General features: G+C 33.0%; 1 protein-coding gene across 48 annotated transcripts in view; it reads right to left on the bottom strand.

The window, feature by feature from the left end:
• The window catches only part of Rims2 (regulating synaptic membrane exocytosis 2), a 518293-nt gene that overhangs the window by 145672 nt on the left and 357130 nt on the right, over nucleotides 1-15491 (bottom strand). For 18 of the 48 annotated variants that reach the window (XM_063257747.1, XM_063257754.1, XM_063257745.1 and 15 more), the window contains 2 exons: nucleotides 9003-9182; nucleotides 8035-8144 (listed from right to left, as the gene is read on the bottom strand). In XM_063257747.1, the coding sequence (XP_063113817.1) occupies nucleotides 8035-8144; nucleotides 9003-9182 (290 nt within the window). Of the gene's footprint in view, nucleotides 1-4663; nucleotides 4733-7238; nucleotides 7272-8034; nucleotides 8145-9002; nucleotides 9183-15491 lie in introns of all 48 variants that reach the window. The other 30 variants (XM_063257715.1, XM_063257709.1, XM_063257712.1 and 27 more) reach the window with 5 other exon arrangements.

The raw sequence follows: 15491 nt of genomic DNA, 5'->3' as shown, positions 1-15491 counted from the left end.
TGCCCTGTCCCAGGTTACTGCAAAATCCACTGAAAAACTCCTACTTTTCTCCCTCTGAAGTCTTCAGGTTATCCTTAACATTGCAATTAAATCATTCTTACAAAAAAAGAGAAGCTGCATTGTGTCACTTTACTCAAAACCTTTCCATTTCCGGCACTTGAAATCCAGGCCTACCTGCGATCTCCAAGGGTGCACAGAGCACACCTGCTCCACCTCACTTAGGGCCTGGCTGGCACATATGGGGGTCTGCCCTTCCTGCACACGTACCCGGTCACTGTTCTGGAAACAGCCCACCTCCTTCCCCGAAGGACCTGCACACTCGATGCACTCCTGCCAGAAAGTCTTTCCTCCAGACCTTCAAGTGGACCCTCTCACCACTTTAACCAGGTTCTGGTCAAAAATTATCAGAATAGCAACACTCAAAATACATGACAAAAATTACTTCCTCTGTAGTGCACTATATATTCCATTATTTTGAGTTTTCTTCTTTGCACTTATTGGTATCTAAAATAATCTTATTTAGTTTTTATTTAGTATTGCCCCCTCTGACAAACGCAAGGTTGATAAATGCAGAGATCTAGCAAGCAAATATCTCCAGCAACTAGGTCAGAATGCAACACAGTATGTACTCAATGTTAGTTGTAGAAAGAACGCACAAGAAAATGAAAAATAAATTATGCATATAGAAACACTGATAATGCCATTCTCGGTAATTTATAGTGCTATGCTACGGGACATAAACACGGTCCCATTTTAGCTCACTGAAGGCATGACAAGCCTTCAGTAAAAGCCATACCGGCTCAGATAGATGTTCATCTGAGATTTCAATAATCCATCTGATGTACTGAGAAATCTGACCATTAATGATGGAGAGTGGGCCTACTCTGGACTGATCATGCCCCTCACTAATTAGAGGGCAAAAGAGATTCCACCCCTCCCCAGTTCCACGTGGGTACTCTGCACCAAGACACAGAATGAAGTGACCTTCCATGTGCATCCCCGTGGCATTTCCCATCTGAAGGTAGCATGGGGATGAGTCTACTGGGCTCCTGGATGCCAGGGTGCTTGTAGTAAAAGGCTGCAAGAAGAGTCATTGCTATCTCGCTTTTACTCTGAATATGCAGGAGACACTTCTATCACCTACTCACTTCTAGAACTTTCCCTGATCCACAAATATGCTTCAATCAATTAAAAAAATAACCTGTCACTCTATATTTACTCATAAATTATATTCAAAATTAACAATATAAAAATATTCTTCCAAAAGAAATAGCAAAAGGGAAAAGATAAATGAATTAGACCTTAGCTATAAGTAGACAATCAAAAGATCAAAATATTAAACTAAAAATGAGCCTTAGTGTGTATATATGCTTTTGTCATCTTCAAATTTTTATTCATTAATTTCTTCCAGGTTCAATAATTACAAACATAGACGGATACACATAATGGGGTTTCTTATATGTGGTAAAAATAAGTTCATAATGAGTGTAAGTAACTGAAGTTTTGAAAAATCTTTATATAGAAGATCAAAGAAAATACCAAGAAAACAGAACAGAGGTGAAAGATGGGAAGGTATTGTGGGCCAACTAGAGGTTAAGAAAACAAAAGAGGGAATACATCATCAATCCCTTAAAATCTTTAACCCCCTTACCGCCTATGAAACAGATCCTATCTTGTAACATTTAAACACCTTATATACCACAGGCTTCAATGTATTTAAAACTATCTCCTAATAAATGACTGAAGATTTAGGAAGATATATTTACTCTTTTAAATCACTGGTTTATATTTAAATATATATCAAAATTTTCTTTCCTACATACTGAACAAAAATTGTGGAAATCAAGAAATAGCTTAAGATGACAAATACGTTAGGAGCTCTTTTAAATTTTTGGTTTATGAAGAATATTCATACTTTACACTATGTGATTTCATTTTCTTTATTGTGTTGTATTATTTTTGTTAATCATATTAGCATATATATTAATGAGTATTTAACATTTTGCATTAAGAAAAATTATAAAATTACTTTAAGGCTAATTAGATCTCCTATGGAACAATGGAGATGTCATTCATAAAGGATGAGGAAAAGGAGCTGTGTACAGAAGGCCATCGACTGAGTTTCTGAAGTAAAAACGTTTCTATTTTCATTTGGCCCACTCCTAACTTATGATAGAGATAAAACATTTTAAAATGCAGGCATCACAGATCAATACATACAACTATATTTGATTATCAATTACCATAAAACACAAGCTAATTTCACAGAATTTAGTTTTGGTTGGTTACAGAAATAAAGCATGAAAAAGTATAGGCAAACCATGCAAGTATCATAATCAATCATCTTTTTACTTGTCTAAGCAGTATATTAATTAATGCTTATAAAACTGAAAAATCCACTATAAATGTACTATAAATGTTCATTATTTTTGTTCATTAATCCGTAAATGTTCTGCTGTCTACCTTAAAAGCCTACTTTAAATATTTTTAATTAGTTCAACTTAGTGTTTTTTTGTGTGGTACTGGGATTAAATTTAGAGTCTTTACATTGAGCTACTTTCCTAGTTCACTTTTTATTTTTTATTATGAGATAGGGTCTCACTAACTTGCCAGGGTTGGGTTTGAACTTACATTTCCCAGAGCTCTGACTCCAGAGAGCTAGGATTATAAGTCTGCACCCTTGTGGCAAGATTTAATTTAGTTTTTAAACAATTCAATTTGAATATAATGGTTGGAATTGAAAAATATCTGTTATGTTTTTCAAAATATGTATTAACAAATTGCTGTTTACGGTTTTCCTTAGACTCTTGCTACATTTTATGATAAACCAAACTTTCCAGTGCCATATAATTTCAACAAAAAAGAGTTGTATTAGGGTAAATAAGGGAAGTATTGGAAAGATGAAGCAGTTCATATTCAGAAATAAATAAGAATACATGTTATCACTATTAGACAACATAAACTAGGATGAACACTTACGCCCAGTTACTCTAATTTTTAAAAAGCATATCCACGCACATTACAAGTATCACTGCAAAGTGTCTGATACCCAGAAAGCACGATGAACTTCATTCTGGACTTGCCTTTTTTCCCATTATTAGGTTGGCTTAGAGTTTCTCCTTCATTGTCTTTACAATGTTAAAAGCAAACAACACTGATTAATAATTCTGGTCAGTAGCAACCCAGAAAAAAACCAAGCACACCAAAAGAATGAAATTCCACACAAGAAAAATCAATCAATCCATGCACAAAACACAACACTACACATTAATGAACACAAAAGTAAAGTATGTATTTCCTACCTTATAGGAAAAGTAATAAAAACAAACACAAGGAATAGAGTCATTTTACATTATTCTAATGCTTTTATGCTAATTTCATGTACAATTTACTAGTTAATTTTGAAAGACACATGTAACAAACTAGTTCAGCAAATGGACTTAATAATGTTGACAAAGCTCAGTTGAAGTGTATTAACTACTGATCAAGTCCCCAAAATGACAGAACCCTAAAATGACTTCACTGTGGATGTCACCTAATGAAGTGTGAAGGCGTTCAGTATTTATGGAAACTAGTAAGGGACACAGAAGAATGGGTTAATAACATTAAATGCTCGGCTAAATGAAAATGCATTTCATTCTGCAATGTTCTATAAAAATATTACTCATACAGGATCCCAGGAAAATGGAAGATGTGTGAATTCTAGTAGTTAGAACACGAGATATTCCGAATTGAAGCAGCTGTATGTTTCTGTAACTCTGTAAGCAATATTACCTTTGTTTCTAACTGAATATACCTTGATGATATTTCTCATTCTTGTGACACTAAAAAGTCACTGGGTCTCAAGTAGCAGCTGGAGCTGAAGACATTTTTGGTTGTAAAGCTACAAATTTTACTTAGTGAAAGTACCCATGAAAATATATCTAATGCACAGCTTACAGAACTGCAGTGCTTTCTCACAATGGGATCAAGAGAAAAGAGACACACACTTCACTATTCATGAATTAAAATGACGACTGCTTAAAGATTTGTTAAAATAGATTTAGGCACTCTGAATTGTTCAAAAAATGGTTAAAATTTTAAAACCTGAGAGAGCTTAAAAAACAGTAGGATTCAATTTTGAGTTTCAAGTAAAAATAGTTAAATTTTATTTTTAAAATGCATGAATAAGTAAAGTGATTATATAATGCTTTCAATTTTAAAATAAATACGAATATTCTAATCAAAAAGACAAAAATTTTATATATATGTGTCTGCAAACCATTTAGTAGGAAGAGTCTAAAGGGAGAAAATTATGATAGTTGTCAAACACAACAATAATATTGACCCAGAAGGAAGAATCACCACAAAGAAATTAATTGCTCCTATTTTAGGAAATAATAAATGGGTAAAGATCCCAGTCTCCAAAAGTTTTAGGTGTTAAAGAAAATATTCAACCAGTTGGGCAAAACAATCTGATAAGTTGTTTAGATAACTTACATAATACATTTTCATTAGTAAAATTAGGTAAAGCTACACGGGTAGTAAACTAGTATTTATAACTACTACTGAAAGGCAACTTGTTGTCCATTGTAGATTTGTAAATGTGGACCCCAAGTTCTTACAGAAACTTCCCAGTTACATTTGTAAAACATGATGTTTTCTTTTAGACACACAGACACACCTGTTTTGACTTCCTCTCTCTGCTTATCCACCCCCTCCTCTTCCACATGCACGGTTTCTTCATAAACTTCTACATTTGAACCAGTAAAGGCAAAGAGAAAAATAAGACCAGATAGACAATGTAGTGGTATTTCTTTTTAAAATATTCATTATTATATAATGAGTAATTATAAAGCACTCAACAGATTATTTTAAAAAAGCTTCAGACATGTGATGGAAGCCACCTAAGTTTACTGTTAACCAGTTATCAGACTGTCTTCTTTTATGATGGTAATGGCCTAGAAGACAGAAGCTGTGGCCTCAAAATATTTGCAATATGTTATTAATTAGGTACAGGAGGCAAAATAACCTATCTACCAACTAGGTGTATTATTAGAAAAATAATATTATGTAACTTCAGTCCCAGAGAAACAAAAACAATATTATCACTTTTTACTTTTACAAACTAGCAGTACATCACTTTAGGGAAACTAAAATAATGATAATGCCTTAGAGCAGTCAAGTATATCATACTTTCTACACCCCTCTGTTCTCTAGTTTTCAACAAAGCCAGGATAACAAAATATAGTACCACTGTCAAAACTAAAATATATATAAATTTAAGCTAATTTAATTAACAAATACTATAAAATAATTAACCAAAATCATTGAGTTAAAATACAGCTTGCTCATTTTACTTGCTAAAGAGAGTTAGAAAACATGCATTATTGTATGTATTTTGATTTTTAAAGTAATGTCATTAAGATACAAGTTCTGACCAACTTTTTAGAAGGCAGTTAAATGTAATTTGGGTTAGAATGACAACTAATAGTCTATTGTGGGTTACTGTACATATAAATCCCTTAAAAGTGAAAATCTCAAGAGATTTATTATCTTTTTTTAAGAAAAAGTCTCCATATCAATATTTATGAAAATATTTTAAAAGCTCTCTATGTGGATAAAGTAAAACAAAACAAACAATGCTCTTTCATTTCATACTAAAATTTAACATTGTAAGTTTTGGCTCCCTTTTCTTACATGAAACAAAAAATGGAAAAATCCTAATTGGACACATTAAAGGAAATTAGTGGTTTTAACACATTCTATAGGTGAAAAACAAATAGTAAATAGAACGTTTATTGAGAAAACCCCTAGTGCTTACCAACCCTGACTTTCTGCATGAGCAGTACGGCTCATTTTCGAGCATACCAGTATTTAGTGTGACATCAGAATGAAGCTATTGACAGCTCAACAGACTATGGTTACAAAAGATTAACTAAAGTTTTTTTAAAAATGTGACATGATCTGTTTCTAACTTCATATGCCAATAAAAAACTTCAGATCTTTAAAAAAATTCAAGAAAACAAAAAAAAATTCCATAGATACTGGTGAAATTTCCTTGTAGAAATTTAGAATTATATCCTCTCAGTCTCATGCAAATAATTTTGAGACTATAGGAATCCTGTTGAGATAATTTTATCACACAGCATAATATGCCATTAATTACAGTAGAACTGTTTGTTCAAAATAATGGTACATAATAAACAGAATCATAAAATAAGTCAATAATCATTGAGCCATAACCTAAAGAACACAGCATATATCAAGTTATATAAAATAATAAAAATGTTGCTGCTCAAATGTGATGCATTTAGAAATTTGTTACAAACATGAAATTCAGTACAGCAAATGCAGAACCACAAGACATACTACCTGAGATAATTTTTCAGTTTTTGATTAAACATCTCATGCATTCATTTAACCAATATTTATTCAGGGCCTACAACCTGCCAGGCATTCTTCTGTGTGCTAGAGATTCAGCAGTAAATAAAACAACCAATGACTTCGGAATTCTACCAGCAAGAGTATTTTTCATTCTCCTGATAAATGTATATCAGTCCACACATCACAACTCAGTTCTATCTTGAGTCACAGTGTAGCATTTGACGATAAAACTATAAAAGTATATCATATTTATGTTAATATGATATAAGCAGTCTTGCTACATGAAAAACAATGCAGGAAATACAAACTACAATCACTAATTCAATAACTTCCTTTTCTAAAAAGCCAAATTTAGCAATTAAATACCGTCATAAACACAAAATGTAATACATGATGATAGATACAACTAGACTAAGTGTACATCCTCAATGACATGAACAGAGACTGCAATGGATACCTTCAAACTCTTTTTTTTTTTTTTTTTTGGTACCGGGGATTGAACTCATGACCTCGCACTTCCCAGGCAGGCGCTCACGCCACTGAGCTAAATCCCCGGCCCGATAACTTTAAACTCTTACATAAAATCCAGAATTATTTTTAAAAGGCAAATCAAATGTTGCAAAAAGAGGAAATAACTTTCTAGTCATTTGAAAGAAGGTAAATTCTTTGCATTCTTGATGAAACAAAGACATTTAGCCCACCAATATTATTTCCAAGTAAAAGGTGTTTTATTAGAAATCATAAAACAAAGTAATCGTGCTGCATATAAAACCATCTAGTGGAGGAACATCAATTGCAGTTGGGTTTATTTTTGCTTACTCAGCCCTCCAAAAGGCTATTAGCACAAAACAAACCCTCCTTTATGTACAGACCTTCGTAAGGTTCTATCTCCTTGACTCCATTTTCTAGGGAAAACAAAAATAAAAACAAAACAAAAAAAGGGACCAGAGCACAGGGGTTAAAACAACAGAAATTTCCAAAGGCAAAAAATGTATTATATATTAAAGAAAATATAAGTGGTGATTTAAACATATACATCTATTTGCATGTATACTTTACTTTTTAAATGATGTTAAAAATTATTATATTCTATTTTGCATGCTTACAAAGGTACTCCATCTGAGAATTATAAATGTTGGAGAAGTTTGTTTGTGTATGTGTCAACAAATACTGCTTCTTATGAAAAAACTGAAATTACTTAAAACATCAGTACAACATGCATCTTTCTTTGTATATTTATGATTACCTTTTTCTTGCACTCCAGTTTTGAGAGGGGTCACCATTGTTGTACATCAGCTAACCAGTCCTTTGCAGTGTGTGAAAATTAATTTAGCTAGTTACTAATAAACTTTGTTATTATCAGCAATTACATAAGCTTAATTATAGCAAAGCCATATCATCCATCTGCTTACTTAAGACTACTAAGTTTACTCTTAAAATGCATTTATTTAAATTTGAAAAATGTGCAAGAATAATATTTACTTATAAATATCACAAATGTTAGTTGCAAAATATATAGTAATATTCATAAATTTAAATACTGTGAAACGCATCCAAAGCATAGAATAACAAAAGAAGATAACTAACACAAAGTTTTAATAAGAAAACCATGATTCACACGAGCTTCCACTTGTACTTCCTGTGTGACAGAACAGAAATAAAACTTACTTCTCTCCAATGTTCCTTTGGACGGAAGCTGCGGAAGCTGCCGGCCTCTTCGTCCTGCCGCGGGAGTGCTTGATGGGCTTGTCTGCACAGACCCAGTGCGAGGGTGAGATCTAAAAGACAGAGCATCAAAATTCACTTTCAGGACAGTGAATAAAATACGTATAATACGTTTGGCTCATGTGATGGCTGTGTAAGTGCAATTGTAAGACGTTTAGCTGCTGATTAAAAGGTTAGGAAAACAGGACAAAATATGGGTATTTGAATGATTATTTAAGTAGAAAAAGATGTTTATATTTTTGTGTAATATGCATACATACACACATACATGCACACAAAACCCTACAATAAATACATGAAATTATGAATGTAAATTAGTATGCTATCCAAATGAAAGCAGCTGGAAGAACAAGCTAAGAGTTTACATTTCTTTCCATTACACTTCAAACTCCTTTAACACTAACCTCCCCTCCTTGATCCAGAGATTTTTTTACCCTTCATTAGAAGATATTCCATGAAGCTATAATAAAACCTTGACTATTTCAAAATTCTACTAAAGAAAACACTAGTTAATACATGACTGTTAGTGTGGACAGAAAGAAACTAAAAAGTTAGCTTTGTTTACTGTCATTATGATGATTAGAAAAGTGATGTCTAATGGACACAAGTAATTTCTCATTGTGTAGGAGAAGAATACAATACAGTAGTTAGGAGGGGATTCACCCAGGACTCCTGATTAATGAGAAATCACGAAACAAATGCAGTCAGGACAGTTAAGAAACGAATTACAATGATCACCACACACTATTATATCCACTGAATATAAATAGTGTGTCCACATTGAAAAGGTTAGTACTGAGTGTGACCAGTGATCAGCCGAAGATGACAGAGAGACCACTTGGCTGTTGGGAAAATAAAATGGTGTGCTGGTGGGGCACAAGGGAAGTGAGTCCCATTGATTTGTCTTTCACCTCGGTAAGGCAGGTGAGGGAGGGGCAGATCTTCCCGTCATTAATGAAGGCATCGACCTCATGAGGTTTGAGTCGGGACGCTCAGTGGATCTGGAGCGGGTGGTGGTCCGCTCAAGGAGAGGCCGCTGTTCTGTTGATCTGGATCTGTGATATGGCTGTCTATCTGCTGCTTCACAATCCCTGAAATGTCAGTCACAAAGCAGCTCAGTTGACCTTTAGTGCCCTCTGCTATTTGGTTATGATGCATCAAATGACTTTGAGAAGGTAATTTTTTAAGATTTTTGAGTATGTAGAAGAAAAAGTTCCCCAACATATTCTGAGTAAATTCACACTAAATTTCTTACGAATTGGTAAGGAACCAAACTATGTCTTTTGTACAGATTCCCAGTGAAGCAGGCAGGAGTGACTCAGTTTTATATTCAGTGAACACCAAACTGCTTGCTTTCAAAAATGCATCCCCTAAATGAAACATGTGCACTGTTTTCTATTTTTAAAAGAATTCAGTGACTTTTTGAAATATTTTCAAAAGACTGAAGTAAAACCATATAATTTGTACATCATTCTTAAGTCTCTGAAGTTATTAATCAGTATTAATCACAATTAACGAAGATATAAACAGACTTTAACACAATCATGATACACTGTGCACCTGAACATTCACAGAAAAGCATCAAAATGAGTTTAGAGGGTAACTGGGCAGAGATAAAGCACATGAAGCTCTGAAGAGAAACTAGTCTGCAGAAGACTGATTAACTGGCCTATCTCAGTGCACTGTCAACATCAGCCACTGCAGGATCAGCACTGACTGATTGAAGTAATAATTCTGAAACAACATATTCTCTTCAAACAGACCTAATACTAAATTTAATCCTTGCTGAAGGAACAATGTTTAAATTCAAGTAAGCTATCATTGATTGCTTTTTATATGCCTGGAACTTAGCATAATGCTTTTACATCTAATGTGATCATTAACTGTTTTCTAATACTAACTCCACAATTTGTAAAACAATTCTAAAAGCATAACTCGGGCTCCACAACTCAAGTAATAATTACATTCAATAATTATACTCAATAATTACAGTCCATGTCAAGCTATGACCTCCCACCCCATTAGAACAACAAAAGGCAATGTTTAATTATAGTGAGCAAAGCAAACATTAAACTCATCAAGGACTTTTACTTTACATGTGAGTCTTTCAATCTTATTTTTGAAAATGAAAAATTACCATCAACTAAAGCAAAATTAAAAAAAGAAAGAAAAAGGACACAATTTCCCAAAAGACATAAATCATATGGCAAACTTCTAGACCAATAGACAATTAGATTAGGTGACTTTACAAAATCACTACTGAATTTATTCTATATCACATCTTGTGATTATTTTATATTTTAAAAGTATAGGGTAAACACATAGGTGAAACAATTTGTAAATAATTTAAGTCTGGTAATAGAATGAAATTGACATTCCAAAGTAACTTAAATATTTTTATGTAAGTGTATCCAGAACCTGTCAAAATAACTGGGATTAAATGTATACATGTATATTCATACAAAACATATAATTACAGGTGGAAGAGAGAAACAAAAAAGTCAACCACAGTATAAAAACACAATTCTAATTTTCCAATGAGTTACTTTAGAGAAAACATTTTTCTTTTGTTTTGTTTTTTTTAAAACCAGGAATCAAACTCAGGACCTCAGCCTTGCCAGGCAGGCACCATGCCACCATACTCTTGGCATGAGAATACTTTTCTTTAGAAATAAATGTGATAAAAAAAAAACCTGTTTTTAGTATAATATCCCTGCATATATTCACAATAATCAAGGGATATCCACCTATCAATCTATGAATTTCTTAAATTTCTGAAAACATATCTTTTGAAGAATACCAAGAAATGACCCTGATCTCAGTATGAAACTTTTCTGTGGCTTGAGATTACTGAAGAGAAAACTTAAAGCAGCACTGCATGGATTATCCAGACCCCAGGAGGTTCTTCGCTGATTGAGATATAAGAATTGAGATCTTCCACTTACATTTTGAGTGTATACTGACTTTAAGGTAAAAATAACTTTGACTAGCAGCAATAGAAAGTTGGAAATAACAGAAAACTCGCTGCGAGCTTTATATATGTCAGCACTCGTCCAGAAACAGCTGCAATCGGAACCCAGTGCAGGCAGTGCCCCTGGGAGCCCACTTCTTTTACTTTCCACACACAGAAAGCTGCATTCTGAAAAGGGTGGCCACAAGCTTTGCTGGACTGAGAAAGAGTAGGTCACACAAGGTCAGGAAAACTTTATATAAGTTTAATTCTTTTAGGTAAATAATTCAATTTTCATTTTAAAAGTGATCTAATAGCTCATATTAGAGAACACTGATTTTTACATAGATGTGTTCAATTTATTTCACTTAAAGAATATGATCTCAAGGTCCATTCATTTAGCTATAAAAGTCTCAAGTTTATCCTTCTTTATGGCTGAGTGGTACTCCATTGTATAAAAAGCCACATTCTTTATCCATTCATTAGTTGACAGGCATTGGGAAAGTGCAGACAGAAAGTAAAATGCATAAAAGATATTGTGAAATATGAAGTAATTGTTCAAAAGGAAAGGGGTACTGGGCAGGGAGGAGGGAAGGGGAAAGAAAAATGAGAAAGAAGAAGGACAAAATGGAAACAAAGCTTTATAAATAAGGAGGAGAACAAGGGTTGAAGAGAGGGGAAGGGAATGCGGAAAATAGAGGGACTAAGATCTGTCATGTGCAAGCACAAATTCCCTACAATGAATGTCATCATTATACATATCTAAATTGTACCAATAAACTTAATTTAAAAAAAACAATAAGCATAAAAATGATTTAATAATCTGTGTTCCATTTTAATAAATTGTTTATATTTAAACATTTCTATTTAAAATACTTCAGATATTTAATGTGACATTTACCAGGCCTGAGGCACTACTACTCTGTATAAGTGGCCTCCATTCTCACAGGAAGGATCTGGAGAGGCCACTGCTCGCTAGGCTCTCCACTGCTTTGCACTGATTGGAAATATCCTAACCATTGCCACTATCTTAATAAACAGCCTTAACAACATACACAGATGCACACAGACTTGGAGATGAGGACCAACACACAACAGGCCTCAATTATGACAATTCAAAAGGCCTTTGAAATTAAATGTCAGTATAACTTATAATGAAAGAATAGAACAGAAAGACTCATAATATACTGCAGCATTTCCTTTTAGTTATTTTTAAGGAAAAATAATTTCATGATCATCTAGAGAAGCTGCCAGTTTTCAATTATTTTTCCTGTACGGTTCCTATTAAAAGATTTTTAAAATTTTCAAGCATCTGTTGCAACTTCCTATTTCTTTTATCACTTTTGCAACTTACTTTAGGGTTCCCATTTTCCATGAAAGTGCAGAGATTAATGCAAGAGTCCAGGGAAGAACAGATTTGACGGCATACTTTTCTATACCCTATTTTATCCATGCATCCAAGCATCCATGCACCCACCATCCATCATCCTTGCATCCCAATGTACAACTCCAGATCAAAGCTGGCTCAATATAGAGTATCTATGGATATGACAGAAAAATATTAGAAATATTTTTTAAAATTAAATTAAAACAACTACCACAATGGGATGTTTTGAAGTAATATTCATAAATCAAAAGTTGTAGATTAAAACTCAACCTGATACATATTGAAAAGACAAAGACATTTCATGTTTCTATTGTAAAGATGTTGTAAGTATATTTAATAGGTTTACTTAAAAAAATTGTTAAGCTGGGAGTGGCGGTACATGCCCATAATGGAGCACTCTGGGAAGGTGGGACAAGAGGATCTTAAATGTGAGCCCTGTTGAGTTGATTTAGTAAGACTCTGGCCCATATTAAAAACTAAATAATGGACTGGCAAGGAAGCTCAGTGCAATGGACTTGAGTTTAATCTCTAGCACCAGCAGCAGGAGTAGGAGTGTGGGTTTGGAAGAAATAAAGCTAGAAGCCCAGTCTCATGTCTGCGGCAGGAAGCACCTTCCCTGCATTCACAGTGTGTAATATGGTAAATTATTAACATCGGAAGTGTTACACTGTATTAAATTAATATTTTTAACGTCTAGAGATTTTCTAGTGACTGTATAACTGACATAATAAATACATTATAAAATATACTAAACATGTAAAAGTGAGACATGTTGGATTAATGTATTCTTATTGTATCTATTTGTATAATAATTTAACTATATGACTCAAATTCAAAATCATAATTTTCAGTTTTCACAATATGCCAAATACAAATTTATTTTTAAAAAAACTATAATTTTTAGCATTATTTCTTTTTTTAATTTAAAGAAAAAAACAGAAAAAAGGTGGAAAATAATACATAATTTCAAAAAAATAAACAGTAAGAAATCACTAATTGATAATTATTTCTAATAGAGGATTTCAAGACATGATTGAGGGGTAGCTCAGTGGCACATCATTTGCTGGCTGCAGAAGCCCTTTAGATCAGTCCCAGCAGTCCAGGGGCTGTGACGAGGACTTCAGGATCCAAATACCATGGAATGCATGGCAAATAAGTAAGTAAGTTTCATTCACTTATAGAAATATTTTACTATTTTGGAGCAAGATAGGTGAATTTATCCTTGGGCACGATAGCATTTCTCTACAAAGTATTGCTACTGAGATAAAAATACTGTTTCAGTTAAAAATAAATTTGCCTATTCAAAAATAACAATAATATTTATCTAAGTTAAAAACAATAAAAATGTGAAACTGATGATAGATATTGCTGAGAAATTATTAGTGTAGAAAAAATATTACTACCACAAACAAGAACATTTTATAAAGAAAAAAAGTGTTTTCGCACTCACAGAGGTATTTTTTAGAAAGTCATTAAATGAAATTGCAAGGTAAGATTTAGCACTTTCTTCAAGAAAAATAATGATAGGGCCAGGGACATAGCTCAGTGGCACAGCATCTGCCTTCCAAGCACAAGGTCCTGAGTTCAATTCCCATTACCACACACAAAAAAGTAATGATAAATAAAATAATGAACAATCCAGATATGTTGTATTATTAAATATGCACACATAAATATATATTATATATATATACATCATGAGGACATATTGTGTACTGAATTATTTATGATTTTCATGGTTACTTCATCCTTATTTCAAAATAACAGAAAAAATTAGCATTATTTATCCAGCACAAGAAACATACAGTAAATGAACAGATCTTTAAAAATGTAAATTTTAACAATCATGAGAAGTAATGCAACTGCCATCTCTTACTATACAATTCATAATTTATAACTGAGTTTCTATTTTAAATGACTAGTAAAGTATAATGCTTTGTTTTCATAAAAATATATTCTACCAAGAAATTGGTCCTACATTAATCTTTTCCAGATCTTCAAAGATTTCATAAAAAACAGTTTAAATATTATTATTATAATATGAAATTATGCAATGAAGTATGGTCCTCACACTCAAATAATACAGGTGCTATATTCGAAGAATAACTTCACCAATTTTTCTTTTGAACCTTTACATGGATAGTGAAGTATGTATAAAGCAAAGCCCTCCTATACACCACTGCCTGCGGTATATAGCAGCCACTAACAATGCCACTCCACGTCAGTACTCAGTCAGAAGACTCCGATAACCACACACACACACACACACACACACACACACACACACACACACGCTCTTACTCATGGCAAAACATGCTCACCTTCAAACCTAAATTCCATTGCCTCAATCACTATAGATGAGGTGATATCCAAAAAGCAATCCAAATTTTTGGAAACATCAAAAAAATTAAGGCTTCTGTTAAGTGGCAAAGCAACTGATTAAAGATGTTACAAATGTTGGAGCTATTAAATAAAAAATTTAAACCATGTATGTTTAATATGCTAGCAATTGCAACAGAGAAGATGGGACAATATCCATGAACAAAGAGACATTTCATCACAGTAATGATAAAATGTCAACTAGAAATGCTAGAAATATCAAACAATATGGCAAAATGTTACAAAATTAGCTCATAGTTAGTTGATAAAGACATTAAATATCCAGTCCAGATGTTTAAACAGGACTTACTTTTCAATATGAATAACAAGTTTCTGAACAAATACAATTCTCAAATTTTAAGAAAATTAATTCAGCAGTACTACACAGAATGAATTAGTCAAGAAAATGACTGACTTACAGTAATGCAGGAGGAAATAGCGAAGATATATATGACAAAATACTGAAAATCATACTACGCAATATTCACTATGCTCTGTACAGAATATACTCAGTACACAGAAATAAACACAAGGAATGTTACAGACAGAAGGAAACTCAGAGCTAACATAATCCAATCTTTCTCATTCTAAGACAGAGCAAACTGAAGTTTATAGAAACTCACACAAATTCACCTAATTTGATATTTTCTGAACCAGAAACTGAACTTGGCTTTCTTGATTATA

Source organism: Cavia porcellus, unplaced genomic scaffold, assembly GCF_034190915.1.
Source record: "Cavia porcellus strain 051 isolate PalLab524CR breed Dunkin Hartley unplaced genomic scaffold, mCavPor4.1 scaffold_10, whole genome shotgun sequence".
Lineage (NCBI taxonomy): Eukaryota > Metazoa > Chordata > Mammalia > Rodentia > Caviidae > Cavia > Cavia porcellus.
This window is presented reverse-complemented; position numbering and strand designations above follow the sequence as displayed.